We start from the raw sequence: 16,723 nt of genomic DNA on the forward strand, positions 1-16,723 counted from the left end.
TGTGTGTGTCAACCTATTTTCCAAAGAACCAGAAGGCAAGACAATAAACAATGGATGGAAGCTATCAAGGAGAGAAGGAACTTGGAATCAAGAGAAACTTCCTAACAGTAAGAACAATCAACCAGTGGAACCGCTTGCCTTCAGACGTTGTTTCACCACTGGAGGTTTTTAAGAGCCTGGACAGACACTTGTCTGAAATGGTATAGGTTCTCCTGCTCGAGGTCCCTTCCAGCTCTATTCTGATCAAGATTCCAGCCACATTTGCTTTGAACCTTTATTCTTTCCATCCCTGCCCCTGGACTTGCAAAAATGTTAAGTATTCTTCCACCCCCCACCCCCCCTTGAATGCTGCCAAGACAATCCTAGTCTGCTGGGATAAATAAAGGTCAATATAAATGTGGCTAAATTCAACACCATCATTTCTAAGTCTTGGCAGCTTTTAACTATTCTTCCTCTGATTTTGCAAGCAACCCGAAAGAAAATTAACTCCAGAATCTTGACTGAGATTGTAATTTCTCATGCTTGAGCGGGTGGTTGGACTAGAAGACCTCCAAGGTCCCATTCTATCCTATTCTATCCTATCCTATTCTATTCTGTTGTTCCGTTCCATTCTGCCGTTGTCTTATGGCCAATGAGGAGGATTTTCAATCACAAAGCTCAGGGGGTCATCTTGAACTCAAAATTGTTGCAATGGTAAGAGAAGGCAGAACCGACCTTCAAATGGCAACAGCCAGAGGGGGAACCCTGATGGTCTCCCCATCTTGTATCAAAGCTCAATTGGTGGAGGAGAGACCTCTGGCTTGGATCCAGTTCCCATCTGCTCCAACTGAGCAACTGAATTGTGATAATGGAAGCCAGTCTTGCAAGAGGAGCTGGGATCCAGTCTCCTGTAATTCATAGCCAGCATAGCTGCATTCTCATTACAGCTGGAGAACCTTTGGCAAGCGATGGCTATTAAACATGACTGCTAATGGGAAAAGCCTTCCAAAAAAGAACAGCTAAAAGACATTTTTGAGCGGAGTCTAGAACAAGATATGGCCTAAAACAATTCAATACAGCATAGCTCTTTTTTCCATTGTAATAATGAACGATAAGAGCATCATAGCATTGTAGAGCTCCTTTTTCTGGGCGAGATGTTACATTGCTGACTGTTAAGGCTGAAAGTGTGACAATTTATTCTCATTTCACTGACATTACTGAATGCTGCACAAACAATGACTTTTAATCCAAGAATAATTCTCCGGCAGCTCCCTCTGGGCAGATGAGGCATGCTATTAAAATAATCAGGCCTTCTGTTCCATGTAAGGAACTGGGGAAGATATTGGTTTGCACTTGAAGATACTGATGAAGGTGCTATCAGAAAGAATAATTCCAACAGGACACCCATTTGTATTTTTTTAAAAAACACAATACATCATTTATTCCAGTAATAATTATCTACACACATTAAACATGAATCATGTTAAGAAGACTTCATAATAGACATCTTATATACAATACTTTCAAGGGGGTGACTTCTGGATTTTTTTTATTATTATTATTGTGGCTTGGAAATTGGTTATTTGCTCTGCCCAAGTTATATTGACACTAGCGAAGGGAATTAAAAGTCTAAATAAAATGTAAGACATCTGAATTTCAAAATAATTTCTGTTAGTACAATTAGCAATCCACTCCCCAAAATGCGCACTCAGGAATAAGGGCCAAGTGAATCGGCAGAGAAATATGAAATTCTACGTACAGCCAACGAGCTGGCTCACCACACTGTTTCCTGCTAATTCCATCTTGTTCTCTGTTAATGAAATCTGTTCAGGAATTTTAAGATGGAACTTGCTAAGGCACCACATCAGTGTTTCTCAACCTCTGCAACTTTCAGAGGGGTGGACCTCAACTCACAGATTCCCCCGCCAGCTATGGTTGAGGTTGAGAAACGCTGCACTACATAACTAAGATGTTACGGTATAAGAAATTGTGAGCAATTATTAAATGAATGGCTTCAACTCAGCAGGTACAAACCTGAGAATTGCTCCAGTGTTGAGCAATACCCAAAATTTTCTATAGGAGATTATCAAGAAAAGACTTCAGGATGGGACAGTAAAGAATTACATTCACTTGAATACAGGATCTTCTTCACAACTCTAAGATAAGGTCCACAATTATATGCTCCCGCTGAAAAAATGTTCATACTGAGAAATCCTTCTCCCAACACAGTCCATACTTCCTTGAATTTCCCTTCAATAGGCTGAACAGTTTTATTTTGACATTAGTTTAAAAAACTGCAACTTTATTGACTTGGTTGATCTGTGGCAAAACGCCTAGCCATTGACTCAAGGCCACAAGAGAAATGAATAGTTAATGGCTCTTACCAATGACTCTTAAGAAAAACTTCATCATGTTTTACAAAACAGAACTAGTGCATTCTTAGCATGAAGCCATTTTACAGCATGTAGTTACCGTACCAAAAGATCACAGACTAGAAAGTCAAATTGTTGCCTTGCTATCAGTGAGTCCAGACCAGAAGCTACAGTGCCAAAGTAGTTTCCGATGTTTGTAAATGAAATATTATGCTAATAAAATCTATCAAATGTACATATTAAAAATCCACATAAAGACAGTAAAAAGATTCCTGTTTTTTAGATTTCTTTACCTCCTGTAGGGTTCTGCAGTCCATTGGATTAGAGCAGGGGTGTCAAACTCACAACGTCACGTGACGTATTGCGACGTGTTGCGACGTATTGTGAATTTTTTTTTCCATTGCCGGCAATGGGGTGGGCGTGGTTTTGCCATGACGCATCTGGCCTGCAGGCCGGCAGTTTGACACCCCTGGATTAGAGGATCAAAAGATGCCTTGGAATGTGAGTCTTTAAATATGAGTGAGTCTTTAAAGCACCCACATCATCCCAGAACGAGATACGGCTTCTTTAAAGAGCTGTACAAATGGCATACATGAAGCCCCCATTTCAACCCCGCTTTTTGCTTGAATCTAAAACAATTCAAGCACCCTAAACTTTTGCCCTTTTCTTTTAAATTTCGATCAAAATAGAAATTTAAAAAAGCTTCAGTTATCTTAAGTTAATAATTAAAATACTAAGTTTTTCCACTCCCCCTCCTCTTCAAACATGCTCTCCTAAATTTTGTTTTACAACTTGGGGTAATTAAAAATGTATAGGAGGTCTTTAGGATCAGGAGAGTGGAATAGGAAAAAAGTATTTCTTGTAATCTTCAACAAATGCTTAAATCCAGGCTTTAGAGCACGTGTCCATTTGTTTTCCACTCTACCCTGGAGCTTTCCTGTAGGAGAGGAATCTGCAGAGGGAATGAAAAACAAGTAAACAGCCGACAAATATGTTTGAACCAAAAAATGGTATGTGGAGTTAGGGTTAATTCAGGGCAGAAAAGTGCCACCCGCATGGCACCTTTACATTCCCATCAGGTATAGAGCAGGTATTGGTATAAAACTGCTGCTTCATTTTGCCTTACAGTAGTATTTCTCAACCCTGGCAGGTTTAAGATGGGTGGATGGACCTCAACTCTCAGAATTCTCCAAACATAATCCAGGCTGGTTGGGGAATTCTGGAAGCTGAAGTCCACCCATCTTAAACTTACCAGGGCTGAGAAACACGGCCATACAGTAAAAAATGTGACTTTATTTCACACCGGAGTCTATCCAAGAGAGAGAGAGGAAAAAAAAGGGCTTTGAAGTAGATTTCCACGGTCATTTCAGAAGAGACATATTATGAAACCTAGAAAAAAAAATTGAAAATTAGGAATGATTGGTCTAAAAGGAAAATCGGTCCTCTTCAGCATTTTACAGAAGTCTCGATTCCACAAAGGCAAACCCTAAGAACATCGCAGTATTGCTTGCTTTCTTTTTCACTAGAACAGTGTTTCTCAACCTCTGCAACTTTAAGATGCGTGGACTTCAACTGCCAGAATTGCCCAAACAGCAAGCCAGGCTGGCTGGGGAATTCTGGGAGTTGAAGCCCACCCATCTTAAAGTCGCCCAGGTCGAGAAACACAGCCCTAGAGCATGCTTGCAGTGACGTCACTTCTTGAAAAGGTGCCCTGGATCTAAAGCTCCTGTAATAAGGGCAGGAGGACTGGCCTAAAATTGCTAGAACATTGTACCACATTTTAGAAGGAACCAATCGCAGTTCAAATTGACCTAGCTCATTTGCATGGAGAAGATCAGTACTGTTTGACGCAGATAATGTACCGGCTCTAGTTCTGGTGAAAAGTATTTGTTTAAATGACCATTGGACACAGCTGACCAGTTACAAATCACAGCGCTATGGAGCCTCATATACGGACACGCTACAGGTGTTCAGAATACTTGTACCTTTCACTGGAACAATGTTGACAAGGAGGACAGTTACACTCTAGTGGAAGAGGTGTGAACACTCCATGCAAGCACAGAAGGTGCCTGGAGGAATATACCGATCTCTTAAGATAGAGCATTTTCATTTTGGGAAAGAAAAATAAACGCTGAAAGCAGGGTAAATTATACCGTCAATTCTTGGAATTTAATAATGACTATTTTCCCCACCTCTAGTGGCAAGGAAGGAAGGAAGGAAGGAAGGAAGGAAGGAAGGAAGGAAGGAAGGAAGGAAGGGTAAAGGAAAGGAAAGGAAAGGAAAGGAAAGGAAAGGAAAGGAAAGGAAAGGAAAGGAAAGGAAAGGAAAGGAAAGGAAAGGAAAGGAAAGGAAAGGAAAGGAAAGGAATGTTATCAGCAGTTATCAACAAAGAAAGACAGGTCTTTGTTTTTTAGCACCATGACTTTTTCCACTTAAAGCCATCAAACAGCAACTTATTCAGTCGAAGAATGAATCCCCAATTTCCATTTTGTTATCACCTATTAAAGGGGTTTATTTTGCAGGGCACAGCAAAAGTTACTCACCTTTGTACTGAAGTAACGTCACGGTCAACTGACATTACTTTTCCAAAACAATACATTTCCTTCATCAATACTTATTGACATAACTGGGCCCAAACGTAAAGGCAGTCCGAATAGTGCCTGAGGAGTGAAGACATTCTGTACCTTGCTACACAAGCACAACTTATTGGCAAGACAATAATTCTAACCATATTTGTATTGAATTATCATTAGAATTTAATAGAAACATTTCCTTGTGCCGTTCCCGGATGATTACAGAATTGAGATGAGCCAGCCTTTACTACTTTGCTTTGAAAGATGCACTGATCATTTTGAGATGCTCTCTTTTGTTCTTTAACACTGAAAATTTAGTCCTTTTAGAACTTCTAATGGGGAAAACCAGTAAATATTGAGGCAAAAATGTCTCTGCATTGAACTGCAAACCCGATGCCCCTTTTATAAAAGGATACAAACTCTATTAAATGCAACAACCAAAGAATATTAACTGCATCCATGAATATATGTACTTGATTTATATATATATATACATCTTTAACTCTGCAGTAGTGAGGAGCAGCATTAGAATGCAACATCTTAACAGTGAATGCCAGATAATTTGATTCTGGCCAGGTTATAGCAATTTCTGCCACGTTACAAACAATTCCAGGTGGATTTGCACCTTGTCTGAGATTATTACCAAATATAAGTGTTAATGAACCAGTCCAGGTCAGCTTCAACCAATCCTCACTGACAAGCAGATATAAAATCCTTTGGCCACCAAGATCCGGTTTCATGGAGAAAAGACCACTAACAAAAGCAATCAAAATCTGGGCACTGTGTACTTGGTTGGACGCAACTTCAGTGCGAACTTTACTTGGCATCAATTGGGGGTGGATTTAGACTCAGACTCAGCAGGAGCAATTCCCACAGCCTTTCACGCTGTTGATTATTTCTTCTTGCAGTTTCTTCCTTTCTTCCTCTTTGGACATGTGATGGTTTCTCTCCTCCCACCTCTCACTGGTGCTTCTGTTCAGCATCCGGCTGCTCTGAGTGTGCCACATCTCGTAGTAGAGGCTGTTGGGGCTGGTAAGCAGATCAATATGCTTGCCACGCTCTGCAACTTTGCCCTGTTTTTAAAGAAATCAGAATTGCACAATCACCCTGCGCCGTTTGTCTGGAACAAGGAGAGGCCCCACCTGTCTTATGAGAACGCACATGGAACACCCTGGGTTCAGAATGCAGAATAACAGAGCTGGAAGGGACCTTGGAGGTCTTCTAGTCCAACCCTATGCTCAGGCAGGAAGCCCTATACCATTTTAGACAAATGGTTGTCCAATCTCTTCTTAAAAACTTCCAGTGTTGGAGCACTCACAACTTCTGGAGGCAAGTCGTTCCACTGATTAATTGTTCTGTCAAGAAATTTGTCCTTAGTTCTAGGTTGGCTCTCTCTCTGATTAGTTTTAGTTCAGTAGGAAAGGAACAGATCATTAGCAATAGCAATAAGACTTATATACTGCTTCATAGTGCTTGACTCCCTAAGCGGTTTACAGAGTCAGCATATTTGCCCTTCAACAATCCGAGTCCTCCTTTTATCGACCCGAAGGATGCAAATCATCCTTGAGCCAGTCAGAATCGAACTGCTGGCAGTAGGGCAGAGTCAGCCTGCAATACTGCCTTCTAACCATTGTGCCACCACAACTTGGCCTTAGATAAAGCATCATGCTGAAAAACATTGGTGGGTTTCTAGTTAGAGGGCTGCAGCTGAGGTCCATGCTTCTACAAATGTATGGACCCTCATGTCCGAACCATAAGGTCTCTCACTCATAATAAACCAACCATAGTTTATAGGTAGTCTTCCACTTACAAGTTTGTTTAGTGACCATTCAAAGTTACAACAGTATTGAAAAGTGAGGACCATTTTTCACACTTATGACCATTGCAGCATCCCTATCGGCATGTGATTAAAATGCAGGTGCTCAGCAAGAGACTGATATTTAGGATGGTTGCAGCCTTCTGGGGTCCTGGGATCCCCTTCTGTGGCCTTCTGATAAGCAAAGTCAATGGGAAAGCCGGATTCACTTAATAACCGTGTTACTAACTTAACAACTCTAGCGATTTCCTTAACAACTATGGCAAGAAAGGTCTAAGATGGGGGAAAACTCACTTAAAAATGTCTCATTTAATAACATAGATTTTGAGCTCAACTGTGGCCATAAGTCAGGGACTACCTGTATTTCAGAACTTACTACTCTAGAATAGGGCAGGAAACATTTTTTCCCTCAATCTTTCTCAATACCTTACAAGCTAGGAAGTGCTTGAATTAAGATTTGCTTCCTTTTGGTATCATGGGTTGCATGAAGAGTTTTGTAAAAAATGCTCAGCCCTCCATTTTTTTAGCCACCAACTATTGGTGGCACGATCTGGAAGAATTTCAGGAATTGAGTAAAAAGATCCCGGGAAATCTGAGCTATAGATAAAGAGCTCTTGAAAGTCAGTTGTAGCTGCTAGTCCATTTCAATCTTCTTGAAACTGGTAGCCTCCAGATGGGTAGACTCGTAACTTATGGAATTTTCAGCCACGGCTATGATAGTTGGGGAAATTGATTTTTTGGGAAGGCTGATCCATTGGGTTGGATCTTGCCTACTACAACTGGCATGCGTTTCCCAAGCTACATTTCCAGCTACTTACTAAGCATCTGTCAGGACCCACCCCAATCCACGTCTTAGGAAGACAAAAACTCTTGGAGTCAGTTCTAGTCCAAAAGGAATCTTTACTAGGACATGCTTGGTTGTGGGAATACAAGACAGGACTTAGTATTGTTTTACAAATTGAAATTTGTAAAATACTTACTAAGCATCTCTTTAAAGTAGATCTGGGGGATTCAACAGGGTCTGCCCACTTGCAAAATCTGTGCCTGAGCATTGAGGGGGGGGGAAACAGGAAGGCTTGCTCTTAAGAAGGTAGATGGCTTTCAGATCCTGTTTCCAAGCTGTCTGCCCATAATTCCTTTCAATGGCTCTCTTCTTATAACCCAGGTACACTCTCCCTATTCAGCCAGTGTTTAGTTTGTGTGTAACAGTCAAGGTTATGGTGGAAATGGAGGGCAGGGGTGCTGGTGAGTCTTTCCCGTTCTTTTTATGAGGATATGAGAGCCCTGGCTTTGCCCCTTTCCTCTTGGTCCATGGACTTTCCAGGCCGCAGAGCCATCAAAAGGAAAAGTGTGGACCAACTAGTAGAGAACCGAATTGTTGGGCGTTCACACTGTTCTACTTTTGCTCCAGGTATTCATCTATTAAAAACAGACAACCCCACCCCAAATTAAAGAGCCCAAAATTCGGGAAAGAAACCCTCACTGTACCTAGCCTGCTCCTTCATGGAGGCTTGATCTCAGAACACACAGTTGTTGCAAGTTGCCCAAGTAAAATTTGAAGTGGGTGGGAATGGCCTTGGATCTTTTCTCCACCTGAATAAAAAGGGAGGTACGCCGCAGTAAATGTGGTTCCACTCATTGATAAAACTGCTTTTCGGAAGAGTACCAAAGCAGAGAAACAGACCAATCAGCTTGCAAGGGCAGGATTGAGGAAGCAAGAAGTGCTTCAATTTCTTAAGGCATATTAGGGATAAACAAACAGACAATGCAGAAGGTATCTTCACACCTCATTGATGCCACCCATTCTGAGGTTTCTTGTTGCCTGGACTGAGTTGCTAACAGCCATATTTTTCTCTCTTGATTGTTTATGGATAGCTTTCCCTCCATTAATCTCCCTGCCTCTCTACATTCTCTCATCTAAGTGTCCTGTTCCAGCCTACGACCGGCCCTGTTTGAATGTCAGGGACAACCCCTTTTTATCGTCAATAGGCTGGAAAAAACCCAACCAAATTTATTTACAAAGAGTTCAAACAAGAGTTAAACGAAAAGTTCAAGCAAGAGTTAAACAGGGATAACAGACCAGGATCTTCAAACGGTTGCCTTCAGCAACCAGCACCTCCCACACCTTCCCCTTTTTCAGCAGTCCCAAGGCGTGGCTTCTCATTGCCTTCCTCTGTTCTGCTCTGCTGGATTGCCTCCGGCTCCTAGCGTCTCTGAATAGATTCAGCTGTGAATCGTCTACATCCAATACCTCGTGCTCACACGGCTGAGTCTGAGGAGGAACATGACGGGAGGGGCCAGGCTGAGAGTCCTGCAGTGCATCAGAGCCTCCCTCTGATACCAAAGGCTTTCCAAACCCCTCCTCCTCCTCCTCTTCAGAATCATCAGACTCAGCTACCGATACCACAGGCTGACGCTGGATCACAACACTAAGGTTGACCCATCTGAACTATTGGCTTTTTGATTTTTTTCATAATTTCCCTACCTCCTTTTCAAAATGGCTGGGTGATGAACTCTAAAACAAACTTCAGAGGAACTGATCTAAAGGGATTTACCAAAGCAGGGGGAAATAATGCCGTGGCCACAAAGATGTGTATTAAGTCTGGCACAGATATCAACAAATGACTGACTCAAAATACCAGATTTTTATTAGAGAAAGGAGATGCAGACACTCCAAAAGCCTTTTAAAACTTTCGGGAAGAGTTTGCTGTCTCTGCCTGTTCCAATGTTTGGAGGTTGCACTGACATCAGAAGCAGCAGATTTGATTTAAACTTCTGATTTATAATTGAAGCTTGCAGCTTTGCAACATCTGTTGGATGAACACAGTGGTAAATCAACGGGACTCTTATCCACATTATTCACATTTCTCTTTTGCTTTCAATCATTTTTTTTAAAAAAATATCAAGCTCACAATAGGTCAGTCTTAATTTACAATTCATTGGTTAAAAAAAAAAGAGCCCCGATGTATTTGAAGGAGACAGCATGCATTTCCGGCAGTTTTAAGAGGAACAGAAAGCTTCCTTATACAGCAATGAAACTGAATAGATTGTTGCCACTGTGATTCGGACTTTTATTGTACCCCAAACTACAAATATTTACGCTGTACTGGGAAGAGGTCACAGAAGAAATCGTTCAGCCTTTTTTACCTCATCCCCTAATTTATTTTAATGTTTTCTTCCTGTCTTTCTTTTGCTGTGCTGGTTCTCAACTGTTTGAGCTATCTGTTTTCTAAGAAACCTCATTTATGGGACAGCTGGGAGCCAGGCATGCATGAAGCCACCTCACTCAGCTCATCACAAGATTTCTATTCTATTAGAGTTCACAAAGGCAAGATATTTAAGGGGGCCTAAGTGTTCGCTGGCATTTCATTATTACTAATGAGCCAGCTCAACTGGGCCTTTTTAAAAAACCCAGTAACAATGATGTAATGGCCCTATTAGGCCAATTCCTTACAACAGTGATGGCGAACTTTTTAGAGACCGAGTGCTCAAACTGCAACCCAAAACCCACTTATGTATGTTCGGGTGCTGGGTGGGCGTGGCCCATTGGATGGGCGTGGCCCATTGGGTGGGTGTGGCTGCGGTGGTAACGGTAGACTGGGCAGGACTAAAAAGTTCAATCAATCAATTCCAACTTTGCGAGATCTTTTTTTCCCCCGCGACAAGTTGAAATTGATTGATTGATTGAACCTTTTTTTTTTTGCACATGGCGGCGGAGGCCTAAATCGAAAAGGTTTTATAAAACCCAGCTGAAGGCCTAGGACTGGGGCGATGGCGTGTGTGCCCACAGAGAGGGCTCTATGTGCCACCCGTGGCATACGTGCCATAGGTTCGCCACCACGGCCTTACAATGTTTAAATTTCTTTCATACAATGGTCGCGTAAAATACAAATATGAAGTGATGGAGGTAGATAGAGGAAGAATATTTGGGAAGGATGGCCAGAGGCAGCGTCATCAAGGGTATTTTCAAAACTAATGCTTTGAGCACCTAATGCTCAAATGTTTCTTGATCTTTTTCGTCTTCTCAAAGTAATACAATGCTCAGTTTGTTTTTAACTTGTTCAGGGGAGCAGAAAGGGACAACTCACCACAGCCCACTCTCCGCAGGACAGCCCACCACAGCGCAATTCAACAATTCAATTATTTAAAATAATTTTAAAAATTGTTTTCATTTTTGTCATTCACATTTCATTTTGTCCCTCCTCTGGTATCCTTTCTTTAACAATTCTATGCCACCATTTCCTCAATATTAGTTTAACTCACGGCGAGTTGTCCCATGGCAACTTGGCCATGGTGAGTTGGCCCCCATTTTACTGACCTCGAAAGGATGGGAGGCTGAGTCAACCTTGAGGATCGAACTTCAGGCTGTGGGCAGATAACTCTAAGTACTGTGTCATCACAGCTCATTTCATATAAATAAAATGTATAAGGAGCGATGTCAAGCGAATCCATAATTACATTTTGCTGGAATTTATTAGCTGGCACACAGAATTTAAGAATCTTGCAAGTAATAAAAGGCTGTTCATTTGATAATAGGTAAGAAACATAGTGATTAGCTGAATGTCCAGGAAGTGGTAATAAAATAAGCAAAACCAAACTGACCAGTTTATCGTTATGTTTTTTTTTAAAAAAAGAAGAATGTGGCCACCCCTTTTTATGGTTTCAGAGCCAGAAGGAAGGGGCCAATCCCATTATTGAAAGGAACATTTCTGAATCTACCATCCCACAAAGAGAAGGAAAGGCCTGAGTAGCAATCCAGGAAAATATTTCCTTCCATATGGGGCTCTGTTAAAACAGTAACACGAGCTGGTTGCTATCTGGATTCAGCCTTTCAAGAGTTGAAATTTTCAGGAACATCACCAAAATAATTTTGATAAGCTTTCACGGAGACTAGAAAATCTGGTGAAAGACCAGATGGTAGCAGTTTCCCTCAAACAGCCTTTGGCTGGCACTGGAGGAAGACATCAGTAAATATCTATGGAGATTCTTAGTTGTCCCAAAAGGGCTTTTTCAGAACTGAAGAAGCTTCTTGGATTTGAAATCAAACGTCTTTGAGGAAATACCATGTCCAGTTGCCTTTTGAAAAAGCACCTTTAGGGCATCAGTAAATATAATAAGCACCTGGGAAGATTAGGAATTTGAACCTAAGCATATACAGGTAATCCCTGACTTGAGACTGGTCATTTAAGGACCATCTGTTTAAAGTTACTAGGGTCTTGGGAAGGGTGCTTCATGGCCAGTCAAGCACCTCCAGCCATTGTAAAATGCCCCCATGTGTGAAGGCTCACATTTACAACCAGCTGCTAAACACCCCATCAACATGTTCTCTATTTACAGTACTCTCTGCCGTCTTCCCCAGAAAGTCAATGGGGAATTTGGCACGGAAGGTTGCCAGCGGAGAGGGTGGAGGAGCTGAAATCTTTCAGAGGGCTGTAGAAATGTTTGAGAAGGGCTGCCTGCTGAAATCCTTCCAGCAGGCAGCTCTTTGGGAGCAGAAGGGCCCCCTGCCAGAGGGTTTCGGTCTCATGGAACTGGAATCCTTCCACTGGTGGCTTTCTTCTCCATTTGCCTCCTTAAGTAACACCAGCTGCCTGCAATTAGTGCAGGTTCGCATCCCACCAGGCTCAAGGTTGACTCAGCCTTCCATCCTTCCGAGGTAGGTAAAATGAGGACCCAGATTGTTGGGGGCAATTAAGCTGACTTTGTAATAATGCCGCTTGGGGTGTGTGTGAAAGCCCTAACAAGCAGGCATATACATAGAATGAAGGCTACTGCTAAGCTTGTAAGCCGCCCTGAGTCTTTGGAGAAGGGCGGGATATAAATGGATTTAAAATAAATAAATAAAAATAAAAATTTGCTTAAGGTATTGGGAGACCACCTGACGACCACAACTGAGAGTGCTGGGATTGTGACCACTGAGCTGAACAATCACGTGGGCATCTTGCTCTGCTCAACGACAAAAGATTCTGGTCCCAAATTGTGGTCGTAAATTGAGGACTAGCTGTAGGTAATCCTCATTTTCCTCTTTAACGGTAATCATCACAATTCAATTTCCAGTTTTTTTCCTTGCTTGAACCCGAAGTCAGACTTACTGCCCCTTTCTAATTTACTAAGGTTGCTAAAATGGCGAAGTGAGAGACACAGAAATATTAGGATACCTTTTTTTTTTGCTAAAAAAAACTCTGCTTGCTTTAGTTTTTTTACGCCTGCATTTAGGCAAAATCAGCATGAACGTGCGTGCCAATATAAAGGAGTAACAGTCACATATTGACAGTGATAGTCAGGGAGATTCGGGCTCCCAAGGCTTCAAGTGGAAGGTGGCATCAGAACATCTTTGTTACAATCATTGAACAGAGAAAAGCAGGAAAATTTAGTGGATGCAACTGATTTTTATTTTGGGTTAGCTTGATCATCTTTAGTAATAATGCATCATAATCCTGCATTATAAATATATTAAAGAAACAAGACACACCTAAATTAATGGAGCAGAATCTTAAATCAATCAGGGCATTACAGCTCCGCAAGAGAGAACCTGCTTCATTTGTGTGCAAGCACCAATGGCTCTATGGCAGTCAATATGGCCCTCTCATCCCTAAGCATCTTTTCTCCTTATTTAAAGCTCATTGCTGTCTTCGTCTCCAGGGAGATCAGAGCAAAGAAGCAACGGGGAGAATAATTCAAGTATGGGTGACACCTGACTTGGAATGGCCTTCAACCAGGGACACCTTCTTTCACAACACAACCCCAACTGACATCAATCGTACTGTTTTAGAGGTAAATAAAAATCGTATTACGTCCCCTGGATTTACTGCTTTTGTTTCTTAGCTGTTGATAATTTCTTGGCCACTATTGGACTGTCTTTAATTAAGCCAGGGGTGTCAAACTCAATTTCATTGAGGGCCGCATCAGCATTGCGGTTGCCCTCAGGGGGCCAGGTGGGTGTGGCCTACTGGGTGGGTGTGGCTAGAGTGCATATGGCCTACTGGGTGGGCGTGGCCAGCTCTACATGGTTCGCATCAAGGGTGCCTATGGGGGCCTGGGCAGGAGTGGGACAGATCTGGGGGTCTCTGGCAGGAGGAGAGTCTCTGGGTCAGGGCCAAAGCAGTGGAGGCCATTACCTCACTGTTTCCAGGATGGCTTCACGGGCCGCATGAAACCACTTCGCGGGCCGGATCTGGCCCCTGGGCCTTGTGTTTGACATGTCTGAATTAAGCATCCCAGCGCTTTTCAAACACCAAGTTTGTGTGGACTTCAATTCCCAGAATTCTTCAGCCAGCACATCATGGCTAGCTGGGGAATTCTGGGAGTTGGTTCATACCTCTTCATGCTGCCAAGATTCTGAAGGATACTGAACTCTGCTATGTTGTTTCTTACAGGAAATGCTCACAAGAAAGCATGGCTAAAGTTTTTTTTTTTCCTGGCCAACCCATCCTTTTTCAAGGATGCAGGTAGTCCTCAACCACAACTGAGTCCAAAATTTATATTGCTAAGTGAAACATTTGTTAAGTGAGTTTTGCCCCATTGTATGACTTTTCTTGCCATTGTTGTTAAGTGAATCATTGCAAGCTGTTGTTAGTAACAAGGTTGTTAAGTGAACCAGGCTTCCCCCATTGGGTTTGCTTGTCAGAAGGCTGATCACATGATGCCGGGATGCTGCAACCATCATAAATATGAACCAGCTGCCAAGCGTCTGGGAATGCCGCAACAATAGTTGAAAAATGGTCCTAAGTCACCTTTTCAGTGCGGTTCTAACTTTGAATGGTCACTAAATAAATGCTTGTAAGTCGAGGACCACCTGTACTCCATTCCAGTCTTCCTTCCAAGGCTCTTTACTTGCTGCTTTCTCTTGACTGCGCAGTCAGGCAGCATTCTGTGGTCACCGAATATGCGCACGCCCCCCTTTATTTGTGTAAATCTCGAATTGTACAGTTCTCCTATACAACAATTGGTACTCTAACTTTCTTCCTGGGCTGTAAGTCACCAGTGGCATTTATGTGAAAGGACAGCTAGGACAAATATATATTAATGAAAAAATCTAGAGATAGCCAATAACAATACAGAATGTCAAACCTATCATTTAATAGGAAGCACCTGACCCCCTGCCAAATATTCATGGAAGCAGGATCCATCTACTTTTTCTATTGGCCATAAAATGCGCTCTAAACATCATGTAAGTCACAACAATAGAAAAACACAGTCTGCTTAAAATAATACTACACAAACATTAGCTGTTGTCATGTTTTAATTGAACATAAGATGGAGGGTGGAAAAAGTATGTGAACCTTTGGACTTAATAACTGGTTGACCCTCCTTTGGCAGCAATAACCTCAACCAAACATTTCCTGTAGTTGCAGATCAGACCTGCACAACAATCTGGAGTAATTTTGGACCACTCCTCTGCACAAAACTGTTTCAGTGTAGCAATATTCTTGGGATGTCTGGTGTGAATCGCTCTCTTAAGGTCATGCCACAGCATTTCAATCGGGTTGAGGTCAGGACTCTGACTGGGCCACTCAAGAAGGCATATTCTGTTCTGTTGAAGCCATTGTTTTGTTGAATTACTTGTATGCTTTGGGTCATTGTCCTGTTGCATCACCCATCCTCTGCGGAGCTTCAGTTGGCGGACAGATGGTTGTACGTTTTCCTGCAAAATGTCCTGATAAACTCTGGAATTCATTTTCCCATCAATGACAACAATCCGTCCAGGCCCTGAGGCAGCAAAGCAGCCCCAAACCATGATGCTCCCTCCGCCATGTTTTACAGTGGGGATGAGGTTTTGATGTTGGTGTGCTGTGCCTTTTTTTCTCCACACATAGTGTTGTGTGTTTTTCCCAAACAACTCAATTTTGGTTTCATCTGTCCACAGTATATTTTGCCAGTAGTGCTGTGGAACATCCAGGTGTTCTTTTGCAACCTTCAAATGTGCTGCAATATTTTTTTTTGGACATCAATGGCTTCCTCTGTGGTATCCTCCCATGTACTCCATTCTTGTTTAATGTTTTCCTTATTGTAGATGTGTCAACAAAAATGTTAGCATGTGCCAGAGATTTCTGTAGGTCTTTAGCTGACACTCTAGGATTCTTCTTTACCTCATTAAGCATTATGCGCTGTGCTCTTGCAGTCATTTTTATAGAACGACCACGCCTAGGGAGAGTAGCAACAGTGCTAAACTTTCTCCATTTGTAGACAGTCTGTCTTACCGTGGACACATGAACATCAAGGCTTTTGGAGATACTTTTGTAACCCTTTCCAGCTTCATGCAAGTCAACCATTCTTGATCGTAGGTCTTCTGAGAGCTCTTTTCTGCGAGGCATGGTTCACATCAAACAGTGCTTCTTGAGACCAGTAAACCCAAAACAGGTGTGTGTTTTTAAAGGGCAGGACGGCTGTCAGCAACACATCCAATATCATCACACTGATTGGAGTCAAGGTTGGCTCACTCCTGGCTCCAATTAGATATTGGAGAAGTCATTAGGCTAGGGGTTCACATACTTTTTCCACCCTGCACTGTGAATGTTTACATGTTATGTTCAATTAAAACATGACAAGAGCTAATGTTTGTGTAGTATTATTTTAAGCAGACTGTGTTTTTCTATTGTTGTGACTTACATGACGTTTAAAGCGCATTTTATGGCCAATTCATGCAAAACTCCACGTAATCCCAAAGGGTTCACATACTTTTTCTTGGAACTGTGTGTGTGTACTCTCTCTCTCTCTTTCTCTCTCTCTCTCTCTCTCTCTCTCTGTGTGTGTGTGTGTGTGTGTGTGTGTATGCGTGTAAAGGTAAAGGTTCCCCCGCACATGTGTGCTACTCGTTTCCAACTCTAGGGGTTTCTCCATTTCAAAGCTGAAGAGCCAGCGCTTGTCCGAGGACGTCTCTGTGGTCATGTGGCCAGCATGACTAGACGCCAAAGGCGCACGGAACGCTGTTACCTTCCCACTGTATTATATATATATAATCATTACAATTTGAAAAAAGGGGA

At 42.2% G+C, this 16,723-nt stretch overlaps 1 protein-coding gene across 2 annotated transcripts in view; it reads right to left on the reverse strand.

The window, feature by feature from the left end:
- Positions 1–1,392: 1,392 nt before the first annotated feature.
- ABCB7 (ATP binding cassette subfamily B member 7) overlaps positions 1,393–16,723 on the reverse strand; it is a 73,388-nt gene continuing 58,057 nt past the window's right edge. The window contains exons 16-17 of one of the 2 annotated variants that reach the window (XM_083372319.1): positions 4,895–5,997; positions 1,393–3,303 (exon numbers count right to left, since the gene is read on the reverse strand). In XM_083372319.1, the coding sequence (XP_083228445.1) occupies positions 5,779–5,997 (219 nt within the window). In that variant the 3' untranslated portion in view covers positions 1,393–3,303; positions 4,895–5,778. Of the gene's footprint in view, positions 3,304–4,336; positions 5,998–16,723 lie in introns of both variants that reach the window. The other variant, XM_083372318.1, reaches the window with a different exon arrangement.

The sequence above is a fragment of the Vipera ursinii genome (assembly GCF_947247035.1).
Source record: "Vipera ursinii genome assembly, chromosome: 12".
Classification (NCBI taxonomy): Eukaryota; Metazoa; Chordata; class Lepidosauria; order Squamata; family Viperidae; genus Vipera; species Vipera ursinii.